We start from the raw sequence: 14,333 nt of genomic DNA, 5'->3' as shown, positions 1-14,333 counted from the left end.
CCCCAAAGAGAGCGAATCCAGTACGGTTCTGTCAATCACGTATCAAGGACATTTGCTTATTCTATCCACCAAGCTTCATCCGATTCCTCCACTCAAAGTGTTTTCCTAGATTTACCCCTCCAACTCCCCCCAATGTCAAAAGATCTGGTCGGGATTTGAAATACGAGCTCTGAGACATGAATTCCTTCTAAATATCAAATTTCATTAGATCCGATCACCTATTCGTAAGATAAAAATACCTCAATATTCACGTTTTCCAAAAATTCCGGTTTCCCCCTCCAATCCCCCCAATGTCACAGGATCTGGTCGGAAATTAAAATTAGAGCTTTAAAGCACAAGATCCTTCTAAATATCAAATTTCATTAAGATCTGGTCACCCTTTCGTAAGTTACAAATATCTCAATTTTCAAAATTACCCCCTCCCCAACTCAACCAAAGAGGGCAGATCCGGTCCGGTAATGTCAGTCACGTATCTTAGACAGGTTTTCATTCTTCCCATCCAGTTTCATCCTGATCTCACCGCTTTAAATATTTTCAAAGATTTCCGGTACCCCCAACTGCCCCCCCCCCCCAATTACGCTGTGTCCGGTTGAGATTTAAAATAAGAGATCTGAGTTACGAGGTCCTTCTAAATAGGACATTTCATTAAGATCTGATAACTGCTTCGTAAGTTGAAAATTCGTCATTTTTTCTAATTTTTCAGAATTAACCCCCCCCCCAATAGAGCGGATCCGTTCCAATTATGTAAATCACGTATCTAAGACTTCTGCTTATTTTTCCCACTAAGATTCATCCCGATCCCTCCAATCTAAGCGTTTCCCCACATTTTCGGTTCCCCCACCCCAAACTCCCCCCAATGTCACCAGATCCAGTCGCAACTTAAAATAAGAGCTTTGAGACACGATATCCTTCTAAATATCAAATTTCATTGAGATCCGATCACCCGTTCGTAAGTTAAAAATACCTCATTTTTTCTAATTTTTCAGAATTAATCCCCCCCCAACTACCCCAAAGAGAGCGGATCCGTTCCGGTTATGTCAATCATGTATCTAGGACTTGTGCTTATTTTCCCCACCAATTTTCATCCCGATCCCTCCACTCTAAGTGTTTTCCAAGTTTTAGGTTTCCCCCTCCCAACCCCGCCCCCAATATCAAAAGGTCCAGTCGGGATTTAAAATAAGAGCTTTGAGACACGATATCCTTCTAAATATCACATTTCATTGAGATCCGATCACCCGTTCGTAAGTTAAAAATACCTCATTTTTCTAATTTTTCATAATTAATCCCCCCCAACTACTCCAAAGAGAGCGGATCTGTTCCGGTTATGTCAATCATGTATCTAGGACTTGCGCTTATTTTTCCCACCAAGTTTCATCCCGATCCCTCCACTCTAAGTGTTTTCCAAGTTTTAAGTTTCCCCCTCCCAACCCCCCCCCCCCCCCAATGTCACCAGATCTGGTCGGAATTTAAAATAAGAGCTCTGAGACACGATATCCTTCTAAATATAAAATTTTTTTGAGATCCAATCTCCCGTTCTTAAGTTAAAAATACCTCATTTTTTTAGTTTTTCAGAATTAACCCCCCCCCCCCTTAACTACCCAAAAGAGAGAAGATCCGGTCCGATTATGTCAGTCATGTATCTTAGACAGGTTTTTATTCTTCCCATCCAGTTTCATCCTGATCTCACCGCTTTAAGTATTTTCTAAGATTTCTAAGGTTCCCCCCAACTGCCCCCCCCCCAATTACGCTGGATCCGATTGAGATTTAAAATAAGAGATCTGAGTTACGAGGTCCTTCTAAATATCAAATTTCATTGAGATCTGATCACTCTTTCGTAAGTTAAAATACCTCATTTTTTTAATTTTCCAGAATTACCCCCCCCCCCCAACTACCCCAAAGAGAGCGGATCCGTTCCGGTTATGTCAATCATGTAGCTAGGACTTGTGCTTATTTTTCCCACCAAGTTTCATCCCGATCCCTCCACTCTAAGTGTTTTCCAGGATCTTAGGTTTCCCCCTCCCAACCCCCCCCCCCCAATATGACCAGATCCGTTCGGGATTTAAAATAACAGCTCTGAGACACGATATCCTTCCAAACATCAAATTTCATTAAGATCTGATCAACCGTTCGTAAGTTAAAAATACTTTTTTTTTTCTATTTTTCCTAATTAACGGGCCCCCACTCCCCCCCCCCCCCAGATGGTCAAATCGGGAAAACGACTATTTCTAATTTAATCTGGTCCGGTCCCTGATACGCCTGCCAAATTTCATCGTCCTAGCTTACCTGAAAGTGCCTAAAGTAGCAAAACCGGGACCGACAGACAGACCGACAGAATTTGCGATTGCTATATGTCACTTGGTTAATACCAAGTGCCATAAAAACGTAAACGAATCAATTTTGAAAAAAATCGATAAACTTTCCAAAGAAAGCTTTTCATAGTTGATTACAGCTTGAATCTCCATTCCACATTTCTATTTTTTTTTTTTTTTTTGCATGATTTGCTTACGATGACTGTGATACTATCATTTGTTCTTTACTATGTTTTAGCTGTAGCTACAACCATTATTATGAGGATTATTATGTCAGAGAAAAACTCCCCTGGGTTCAAACTTTTCCACCAGCCCCTTTTAGATATCAACATAACCAAACATAAATCAAACATCAAACATAAATCAAAAGGTTTCCCATGGTACACTCTGTACACAAAAAAAAATTCGTAACAACGTCCCATTCGTATTGCTAGCTTGAATCAAGCTCAGTTTATCAGTCAAATTTTGGATGGGGTGGGAAAAGTATTGAATACCTTTTTTGGCATCAAACATTTATACCATTTTTTTAAAAAGACTATAAAAATGGACACTTCACAAAATGGTTTTATCCAAGAATAACTGTCTTGGCTTTCATTCAATTAACCATGGCTTTAACGTCTTTCATGACTTCTACCAAACTCATTTTAATTTGTCTTGGATAACATCATTTCTATGAAAGTTTCCAGTTCTGATAGTCTTAAGAACGATAAAAATGTTCGATACAAAGAACTGAGCTGGATACTAATTGGATATTTTCCAACTTATTGCAAGCTTCTCTTTAATTTTTTCCCTTCATTTTCATATTTACACTATTTTTCCACAAACTGTCAGAGTACCACTCCAATAAAAAATAAAAAAATAATAACATACCTGGTTAGATCCATGACTGGTATCTTACTAGTAGCATCCATGATTTCTATAACAGAACAAAACAATTATGAACTAAAATCAGAGCATATATCTACCTTTTTCATCTTGGAAAAACTTGGTGGGATTTTTCAAACTGTAATTTTAGAACAACTAGAAAAAGTAAAATTCATGACTTGTCAGAGTAATCACGTTTTAAAGAAAAAATCAATGGTAAAAACTTGAATTAATTACTTCAGCTATGTAAAATTCACGTCCATGAGACGATAATAAAAAAAAAAAAAAAAAAAAAAAACTCAACCTCTAATTAAGCACTAGACCCCAAAACAACCCTGCCCCTTTCGGATACAAACGCAGGGATTGAGGCAGCAGAGTCACCCAAGTATGGCATCATACTACAGAGAAGCAGCTTTTCCAGAGTAACATGTCTTATATTATTTTGTCAAATAGGAAGATTAATTTTTTTTCAAAATTGTAGATTACTATAGTACTATCTATTGTCAATTACAAAAAGGACTGGAAATAGTAGTATACTTTAAAATGAGACTTATACACCTCTCTATGATGTTTCACCTCCTAACTAGTGGCAACTAAACAAAACAAGAGCTAAAAGCTCATATGGCCCTTGTGACGAGGCCGGAAGAGCCAAGAGACAAGGGCTTTTCCTCCTCAACGCCTCGCTCTTTAAGCTACAGTTTGACTCTTTCTCTTAACTCTACTTTTTAAAACAGTAAAATTCAAATGAGTTCAATTTATAAACTTAGACAATTGCACTAATAAACGAGAGCTAAGAGCTCATATGCCACTTGTGACGAGGCCGGACGAGCCAAGAGTCAAGAGCTCAAATGGTATAAGCTCTAGCAAAATTATAAGAATCGATAGATTGATTTAAAAGGGAAATCAGAGACTTAATGCCGGTCGGGATTTAAAATAAGAGGATCAAAATTCATTAAGATCCGATCACCCACTCGTAAGTTATAAACATCTCATTTTTTCTAATTTTTCCTCTCCCTTCAGCCCCCTACATGGTCAAATCGGGGAAAACGACTTTATCAAGTCAATTTGTGCAGCTCCCTGACACGCCTACCAATTTTCATCGTCCTAGCACGTCCAGAAGCACCAAACTCGACAAAGCACTGAACCCCACCCCCTAACTCCCAAAAAAAGAACGAATCCAGTACGGTTACGTCAATCCCGTATCTACAACATTTGCTTATTTTACCCACCAAGCATCATCCCGATTCCTCCACTCAATGCGTTTTCCAAGATTTCCGATTTCCACCTCCAGCTCCCCCCAATGTTAACAGATCTGGTCGGGATTTGAAATAAGAGCTTTGAGACATAAGTTCCTTCTAAATATCAAATTTCATTATGATCTGGTCACCCGTTCTTAAGTCAAAAATACCTCAATGTTTCTAATTTTTCCAAATTAACACCACCCAACTCTTCCAAAGAGAACGGATCTGTTCCAATTATGTCAATCACGTATCTAGAACTTGTGCTTATTCTTCCCATTAAGTTTCACCCCGACCTCTCTACTCTATGCGTTTTCCAAAATTTCTGTTTCCCCCCTCCGACCCCCTATGTCCCCGGATCCGATTCGAGTCCAAAATGGAGCATTTGGGACATAAGATGCTTCTATATATGAAGTTTTATTAAGATCCGATCACCTAATCGTAAGAAAAAGATACCTTAATTTTCACGTTTTCCAAGAATTCCGGTTTCCCCCTCCAACTCCCCCAAATATCACAGGATCTGGTCAAAATTTAAAATAAGAGCTCTAAAGCACAAGATCCTTCAAAATATAAAATTTCATTAAGATCTGATCACCTGTTCGTTAAGTTACAAATACCTCATTTTTTCTAATTTTCCCGAATTATCCCCCCTCCAACTCCACCAAAGAGAGCGGATCCGTTCCGGTTATGTCAGTCACGTATCTTATATTGGTTTTATTCTTCCCATCCAGTTTCATCCTGATATCTCCGCTTTAAGTATTTTCCAAGATTTCCGGTCCCCCTCCCCCAACTGCCCCCCCAATGACGCTGGATCCGGTCGAAATTTAAAATGAGAGCTCTAAAGCACAAGATCCTCTTAAATATCAAGTTTAATTAATATCTGATCACCCCTTCGTAAGTTACAAATACCTCATTTTTTCTAATTTCCCCCCCCCCAAAAAAAAAAAACTCCACCAAAGAGAGAAAATCCAGTTCGGTTATGTCAGTTACGTATCTTTGACTTGTTTTTATTCTTCCCACCAAGTTTCATCTTGATCTCTCCGCTTTAAGTGTTTTCCAAGATTTACGGTTCCCCCCAATCCCCCTCCCCAATGACACTGGATCCGGTCGGGATTTAAAATAAATATCTGAGTTACGATGTCCTTCTAAATATGAAATTTCATTAAGATCCGATCACTCCTTCGTAAGTTAAAAATACCTCATTTTTTCTAATTTTTCAGAATTAACCCCCACCCACCCAACTCCCCCAAATAGAGCGGATCCGTTCCGGTTATGTCAATCATGGATTTAAGACTTTTGCTTATTTTTCCCACCGAGATTCATCTTGATCCCTCTGCTCTAAGCGTTTTCCAAGATTTTAGGTTCCCCCACCAACTCCACCCAATGTCACCGGATCCGGTTGGGATTTAAAATAAGAGCTCTGAAACACGATATCCTTCTAAATATCAAATTTCATTAAGATCTGATCACCCGTTCGTAAGTTAAAAATACCTCATTTTTTCTAATTTCTCCAATTTAACCGTCCCCCCCCCACCGCCCCAGAAAGTGGAATCGGGGAAACGACAATTTATAGTTTAATCTGGTCTGGTTCCTAATACGCCTGCCAAATTCGTCCTAGATTACCTGGAAGTGCCTAAACTAGCGAAACCGGGACCGACAGACTGACCGACAGAATTTGCGATCACTATGTCACTTGGTAGATACCAAGTGTCATAAAAAGCACAAAAAAGAAAAGAACGGGAATGTATTCAAGCTTCAGCCGAACAGAAATAAAGTCCCATCAATTCATATTTGACACGGCCAGAAATTACTATCAAAGAACAAGTGAAGTAAAAAACAGAAATCAAATAAAAAACCGACAACATATACTGATATAACTGAATAAATAAAAAAAAACCACCCCCAAACCTTATAAAGGCTACTGTGTTTAATGAAAACTACATATATTTTGCAGAGGTAGGTAGGTAGGTATGCATTTATTTAATCAAATAAAAATTACTAAAATTACATTTACAATCAATAATATGCTGCTCAATTTATGGACCTAAAATGTCCCTGTTCAGTAGCAAAGCTACAACAAATAAATGATAACTATTCATTCAAAATCAAAGAAATACGCCAAAAAAAAGAGCAATTTATTTTTCCACAAAAACAACGGTAAGAAATAATAAAGTAAAATCGCTGCAATAATTGAAGTGACTGCAGAGAACTATTGACAGTGAACGGAACACTTAATATACAATGATATTAGTTCCTCTAGGTTTCAGAAATTCAAGATAAAGTCATAAAAAGAAAATTTAAATATACTGGGATTTCAAATAAGTGCGATTAACACAATATCCTTTAGAAGGTTTGCGAGTGTGTTTGTAACTTCTGTTTACAGAGATTCGCGTTCTTTTTAAGCTTGACCTGAGTCAGCATTTTGACTTCTACTGGTTTTACGATTTATTTATTCATCAATATTAGTATATGTTATATTGATTGTCTGTGTTTGTCTGATTTTATGTGATTGTCTATTGGAATTCCTGTTCAATTATTCTTTGACAGTAATTAATTTAAAAAACTTTTCCACAAAAAAGTTTTTCAAAGAAAAGTAAAGAGTTGCATTAAGCCAAAAATGAGCAGAAATATAGTCAAATAATCTTCAAAGCGCAAAACTACGACAAATCACTATAAATAAATAAATGAAATTCAAAAAGAACAGAAATTACAATAAATAGTCAATTCAAACTCGAAACAAGCAAAACTAACATGAGTAGGGCTGATAAAACCCATGCCTTCTCAAGACCAGAACGTAATTTGCACTTTACTAATAATATTTTGAATCTTTTCAATTTTTCCTATAAGAATCCATAGTTTGGGTTGCTATTCGTATGTTGACAAAACTTTTTTGATAATTTTTAATTCTGACACAAACAGTGTTTTTTAATTTAATTTTATAACTCCTGAAGTTAACCTGAAAAATTAAATTTAACGTCATTCCCAAAAGATTATTTCTATGCTCTTTGACAAACTGGATACACTTAAACTCTTATTATTTATTTAAATTATAAGAGCAGAAGCAGTAAGTAGTAACCCCAAAAATTTCAACTTAATACCCCCAGTTGTTCTCAATATATTGCAGAGGGAGTTATCGGTAACCATAAACACAATACCTTTTGATTTAGTTTAAAGCTATATTTAGCTTTGAAGCATAATGGGCCAATTGCATAATTGTGGGGGTTAACACGCCCTATATTCCTAAATTCATAGTTGCTGGACTATTCAACTATGCTGAACAAAATGTCTGAATTGAAATTTTGACTGGATACTTTTGGAAAATAAACAGGCTTGAGAGAAGGGCTGCTTGCCCTCAAATCTCTTTTTACTCTTAAAAAAGGCACTAGAGCTTTTAATTCTGAATCAAATTAGCTCATATAAAAGTTTCACTGACATTTATAGCTATTATTGATTGGTGCTGCCTATGGTATTGCATATATGCCCTTTTGAAAACCTGCACGCAAACAATTTTTCTCTTTAGTTGAAAATCCTACTAAGCATTCCGTAAAAGTTTCACATTTATACCCTCAGCATCACTAGTTACAGTAACTGTAGGGGCAGTATTAAAAGTATAAACATAGTGCCTTCTGACTAGGTGAAAATCCCTTACAACTCACCCTTAAACGTCTAACTTAAAAAAACAAGTTGTTCTTCAGATATTGCTTTGTCACCTTTTTGAAAGTGCACATGCTCATAGTTTGTTTTGATTTAGTTCAGTATTTACCTAAATATTTCTTGAACTCTTTACCTTAATTACCCTTAACTTAGACAGTACCAATGGCTGTAGCAGCATTTGTAGAACTATGATCATAGCACCTTTGATTTCTTCAACATCCCCTTCAAAACACACTGAAAGTTTCAACTTAACACCATCAACAGTTCCTGAGGAATTTCTAATGCATCTAGTTGACAACCAATCATAGGGAGAGTGTGTTTCGAGTTAGTTCCATACAGTTTGTATACATCCCAAATTTTTCACCTTAATATCCCTAGTATTAATAGCAGTAATGAGTAGAAGCAGTACCATTAGGAAGCAAATATTCTCTTTTAGGATTCAACATCCCTCACAACAAGCCCTGTTAATTTCAACTTCACACACCATACTGTTCCTAAGATATCAAAGTTATACCATTTTGACAACTTGCATACAGATGGAGTGTTGTGATTCAGTTTACTTTCCTTCAAAATTCCTTGAAAATTTCACCTTTAAACTCTTTTGCATAGTTGTAATAGTAGTCACAGTAACAGTATTGATATTACTAGTAAAAGTATTGAATAGTGGTGATATTATTAGGAGCAGCAGCAGTATTAGCATATTGCTTTTTGGTCCATAGAACATCCCTCTTATCAAGTTTAGGAAGTTTCAACTTAATACAATCAGCCATTACTATGACATTGCTGATATCTCCTTTTGATAGCCTGTTTGTTCATATAATTCTTGAAATTATAATCTCAATGCTCTTGGCCTTACAATCAGTTGCAATATAAGCAGTTGAATATCATAGAACCATAGCAGGAGTATTAGCTGTAGTGTGCACATATTGCCTTTTGGTGAGATGATCTTCCCCTTTAAGCATTCTCTGAAAGTTCAAATTTAATACCAAAATCAATTCTTGAAATACACTATTTTGACAATGTTCATGCACTAAGCATCTTTTAATTTAGTTCAAAATTCCCCTCAATACTCTGTAAATTAAGTAATGTGGTAGTAGAAGTGGTGGTAGTTGTAGTAGTATTGGTAGCATGCTAATATAGCCTTTTTGATCATATCCCATATCATTTCCTGAATCACATTCCTGTGTTACCACCTTTCTGACAATCTGTATATGCATAATGTGTTGTGATTTAGTTCAATACTCCCCTCAACATTCTCTGAAAGAGTCATCTGAATGCCCTTCATCTTCTTGGAAAGTAAAGTTCAAATATTCATACCTTTCTCAATTACATATAATATGTGTAAACAATGAACGAATTGCCTACCTTACCAGCCTTGTCCTGAAGACTGTGGGAATACTGACATCCCTAAAGACATAATTACTTGATCTTTCAACAATGCTAAACTAATTAAATAAGTTTTAATTTTAAAACTTAAAATTATGATCAGATACATTTTCGGGAATGATGGGCTTGGGGGAGGGCGATTGCCCTCCCTCCACTTTTGACCCTTAAAAAGGGCACTAAAACTTCTGACTTCAATATAACAATCTCCATCTGATCCAAACTTTTTATGACCACTCATTCCATAAAAACCTTATAAGCCCAGGGCATAACTTACAACCCTTGCCCTTGGGCTCTGGGGGATTGTGTCCACCCTAAACACACTGTTATATGATTTTTGGACAATTGGTAACAAAATGGCTTTCTTGAAATTTCAATTGAATGTGTTTCAGGAAAACAGAATATCTGGGAGGTGTGGCTGTTTCCTCTCTATCAACTTTTGACTCTTAAAAGGGAACTAGAACTATACATTTCCAGTTAAATGAGTCTATTGTAAAGTTCATACTACCACACCTTCTATAAAAACCTTATATGCCCCTGGGGGGTAACTTACAACCCTTACCCCCATACTCTGGGGGATTCTGTCAACCATAATGTCATTATTATATGATCTTTGGACTATTTTTGAACAAATGCCTACTTCAAAATTAGTATCTGATTCATTTGTGGAAAATATGACTTGGGGAGGGGGCTGCCCTCCAATAACTTTGACTCTTAAAAAGGGCACTAGATCATCCAGTAGAACATATGATTATCCTTGCCGTAAAAACCTTATACACCCTTGGGGCATAACTCACAACCCTTGTGCTGAGGGCTGTAGGGGGGTTGTGATCTTCAAAGACAAAATTTGCAGACCTTTCAACTACATTGATCTAAATGGCTACCTCAAAATTCTGATTAGATGTGTTTTGGAATTGATGGGCGTGGGAGGGGGGGCTTGCTGCACTTTGATCATATTTGACTATTAAAAAGGGCACTATTCTTCATCACAAAACAAATCTTCCTTCACGTCCAAGGTATCACAAACTTATTCAAAAGTTTTTCAACTTTTTCAAGGTATCACAAACTTTTTCATTTTTCTCTATATCTTTTCCTGCAAGTGCATCTTGGTTTAGCACATTCTCAAAATGTTCCGCCTATCTCTCCTTAAGTCCTTCCTTATCATTAATTGTGGCCCTGTTCCTATCTTTAACTGGGACAAGTCCAGATTGACTACTCCCTCTCAGTTTATTAACAAGCCAGCACAATATTGTACTATTATGCCATGTAGCTGTATCTTCCAGATCCTTGGCAATTTTACTCATGGTCTCTACTCCACATCACCATAATTCACATTTCAAAGCTTTCTCTACTTTCTTTACATTCCTTTTGTTTTCATATGATCTATCACTCAGATAATTCTTGTACAAATCCCTTCTTCTCTCTATTAAACATAGAGCTTTCTCATTAATATTCCTAGCTGCAGTCTTCCCTATGTCACCATCAGCAACTTCACAAATTGTTTTTCTGAAATTATTCCATCCATCTTCTACACTGTCAAATTTTAAACTGTCAAGTTTAGTATTCAACTGTTCCTGGAAAGTTTCTCTCAAATTCTCATCCTGGAGTTTACAACATCATAACTTCCCAAGAGGTAGTTCCCCTTCCAAAATTTCAGCTTTGAATCCTTGATACTACTAGATGGTAATCTTTACTTTTAACATCAATAACAGTACTCATTTAAACCCTAAGCTAGTATCCTGTATTGTTATCCTAGTATACCCTATTACCTTGTATTGATCCCATCAGTCTTTGGTTTACTATAACATAATCAAAAATGTGTTTGATAACTAATATTGATTAAACTGATTTTAAAAAGTAAATAACAAAGGAAGTAAACATGAAAATGGGAGTAATGAATAATACTATATGACAATTTTCATTATTTTTAGTTTTTAGTTTTGTACAAAACTACTGCCCCGCCCCCAAAAAAAGAAAAATCCCCCTATGTGCACAACTGAGCAGCCATAGAGAAATTACAAAATAGACACCTCAAAATGTAAACCAGGTGTCCAAAGGGGTACCAAAAGGACCAAATATCAAAAACCAAATTTTCAATAATGAATCCAGGGCCAAAAACTTAGTCTACTCTGGACAAGTATTACCAAGCTACAATGTTAACCTGCCTTGGAGATTTGCCTACTGGACAGTTCAGTTCCATGGCCTTGAGTTCTATTCTATTGCTCTATACCTACTCTATATTGGAATTTAAACAAAACAAGAATATACCTTAATTTTAATTTTTAAGTTTCTTTTTCTCTGATTTTAGTTCTGAAAATACAATTCCTATTATTTGAGTAAAATTATCAGCTATATCAATGGGTTTATTTTTTTCTACATTTAGGAAATATATTTGCAGATCTCTGGAGACCCATAAGTTGGCATAGAGCAAAATAGTGAAACTGAAAATAATTTGGTAAAATTCTAGTTTATTGAATTTGGCTATCTCAGAAAAGGGTTAGGTTAGAAAATGAAACTTTCAGGGATGGGTCTAAAGGCTAAAGTGTGCCCAAGGAAGGTATTTTGAAGTACCCATCTCCACTCTTTCTCCCTCTAGAGGGCCCTGAAATTTGCCTACATGACAGGTCTATACCTATTGTAATTTTGACAAAACAACATTTTACCTTAATTTTCAGTTACCAGTTGCTTTTTCTCTGCCTTTAGTTCTGAAAATGCAACTCCTGTTATTTAAGTAGAAATTTGAGCCATGTCAATGTTTTTTTTACTGGTAAAATTCTTGTTAATTGACTTCTTGCTATCTCAGAAAGGGGTTAGGTTAAGAAAATGAAACTTTCAGGGATGAATCTACAGACTGAAGTATGTCCTGGGAAGGTATTTTGAAGCAACTACCTCTACTTCTTTTCTATCTAGAGGGCCCTGACCTTTGATGACCTTAGAAATAGGCTATGTGTGTTATAAAAGCGAAACGCTGCAAAATAGATCTTCTGCTTAATTGAAGTACAACAAATTTGTTTTCAGCTTCATAACTTCACTCAATTTCATTTTATAAGGTTTTAAAGATATGCAAATACATTTCCTAAATTTTGAAAAGAAAACATTGATATGGCCCAAATTCTACTCAAATAACAGGAATTACATTTTCAGAACTAAAGGCAGAGAAAAAGCAACTAGTAAGTGAAAATTAAGGTAAAATGTTGTTTTGTCAAAATTTCAATAGGTATAGACCTGTCATGTAGGCAAATTTCAGGGCCCTCTAGAGGGAGAAGGAGTGGGGGTGGGTGCTTTAAACTACCTTCCCAGGACATACTTTAGCCTGCAGACTCATCCCTGAAAGTATCATTTTCCTAACCTAAACCCTTTCTGAGATAGCAAGAAGTCAATTAACTAGAATTTTACCGGCTATTGTTTTCACACTGCATCTACACTAGCAATGGAATCATCGGCTAGCAACCTTAAAACAGGATTATATCCTACTTACTAACAATTCATAAAAGATAATGAATGAATCTTCATTTTCTATTTCTTTTATAAAGTTAAGCATTCAGACTAGAATACTTCAAAGTAGATGGTGCTTTTGCTCTGCCGCCAAATTATGCAGCACCAAATTATGAGACAAATAACATAACCCCTGGTTCCTACTGCTGCGATTTCGCGCAAAACCCTGCGACATGCGACAAATGACACAAATAATGCGAAAAACGACGCAAAACCATCCGTTTCGCTGCAATGTCGGATGCGTTGAACAATTTCAGCACATACGACAAATTGCATACGTTGTTCTGATTTAAAAAGAAAATCATAACCAAAGTCATGGAGCTGATTGAAAAGCTAATTTTGGCTGGTTTGTTGATTTTAGTTTCTTTATGTAAAATTCGTCCGAGTCACTACCCTCTCCGTCAATCGGCTCTGCAGTAGTATCTACCACAAAAGTCTGCGTTTCTTTATGATCCCATTTTGTCGTACGTCTGTTCCGCCAGAAAAAAATCGTGTCGGGATTGATGCAGCAGTACCAGGGGTGGGCCAGATGAAAATCCATGTTGAAAACTCCAATACTATTAATAAACCACCTACACAATAAAGGATTTTTTCAATTAAAAGAAAGCATACAATATGATTATAGTGTATATGGCTGAAAATCGTCAACCTAAGGTTTACAGTCTGCCCTCCTTAAAAAAAGGTAACCTGACCAAGTGATAATACCAGTAATTTTGCAACAATTTCTATGGTTTTTTTCAGTTTTTTTTTAATTGGTTTCATTGCCACAAAAAGAAAACTTAATTTAGTTTCCAAAGCATAGTGATGGAAGATAGGGTATGGACATGGATTTTGAGCTGAAGATTTGAAATTTGCCAAAGATAAAAGATTTAGTAAAAATGTACCTGCATCGTAGTTTGTTCCACTAAAGAACCTAAATTCACTTATTGAGTGTGTTCTGAATAATACACAAGTACCTATTTTGTTTCTTTGTACAAAATCCGATGGCTGGGAGCTTGGTTGCCCAGCAGTCACTTAGGACTATTTTAAAGGGCACTAGAACTTTCAATATTCAATCGAATGAACCCCTTCAAAGTTTTTACGACAGCTCCTTCCATATTAACTTCCCTGCTCACAAAAAAATATAATGTGCCTACTTTGCTCTTAACTTAGGCGGCGCTATGGCGTTGTCTATGATCTCATTGAAACTCTCCCCTTACATACTAGCAACAGCAAGAACCGATTTGGCTCAAAATGGAGTAAAAATATCATATATATTTTCACTATTATTAGGTTATACAACCAATACTGTTACTACTACGAAAACTACTTACTGCGGCAATTTCGAAATTCAATAGCTGTTTTCAAGCCCCAAAACTACACACTATTACTGTTTTTTTTACCAAGTCTT

The 14,333-nt window shown here is 36.3% G+C and overlaps 1 protein-coding gene across 4 annotated transcripts in view; it reads right to left on the bottom strand.

The window, feature by feature from the left end:
* Positions 1-13,026, bottom strand: part of LOC136039600 (protein pellino-like) — an 84,304-nt gene extending 71,278 nt beyond the window's left edge. Inside the window, exons 1-2 of one of the 4 annotated variants that reach the window (XM_065723465.1) lie at positions 12,927-13,026; positions 3,180-3,225 (exon numbers count right to left, since the gene is read on the bottom strand). In XM_065723465.1, the coding sequence (XP_065579537.1) occupies positions 3,180-3,220 (41 nt within the window). In that variant the 5' untranslated portion in view covers positions 3,221-3,225; positions 12,927-13,026. Of the gene's footprint in view, positions 1-3,179; positions 3,226-12,111; positions 12,235-12,844; positions 12,863-12,926 lie in introns of those variants that run through there. The other 3 variants (XM_065723466.1, XM_065723469.1, XM_065723467.1) reach the window with 3 other exon arrangements.
* Positions 13,027-14,333: the final 1,307 nt, after the last annotated feature.

Source organism: Artemia franciscana, chromosome 19 (assembly GCF_032884065.1).
Source record: "Artemia franciscana chromosome 19, ASM3288406v1, whole genome shotgun sequence".
NCBI lineage: Eukaryota > Metazoa > Arthropoda > Branchiopoda > Anostraca > Artemiidae > Artemia > Artemia franciscana.
The sequence above is the reverse complement of the archived record's forward strand: the minus strand, read 5'-3'. Positions and strand labels throughout refer to the sequence as shown.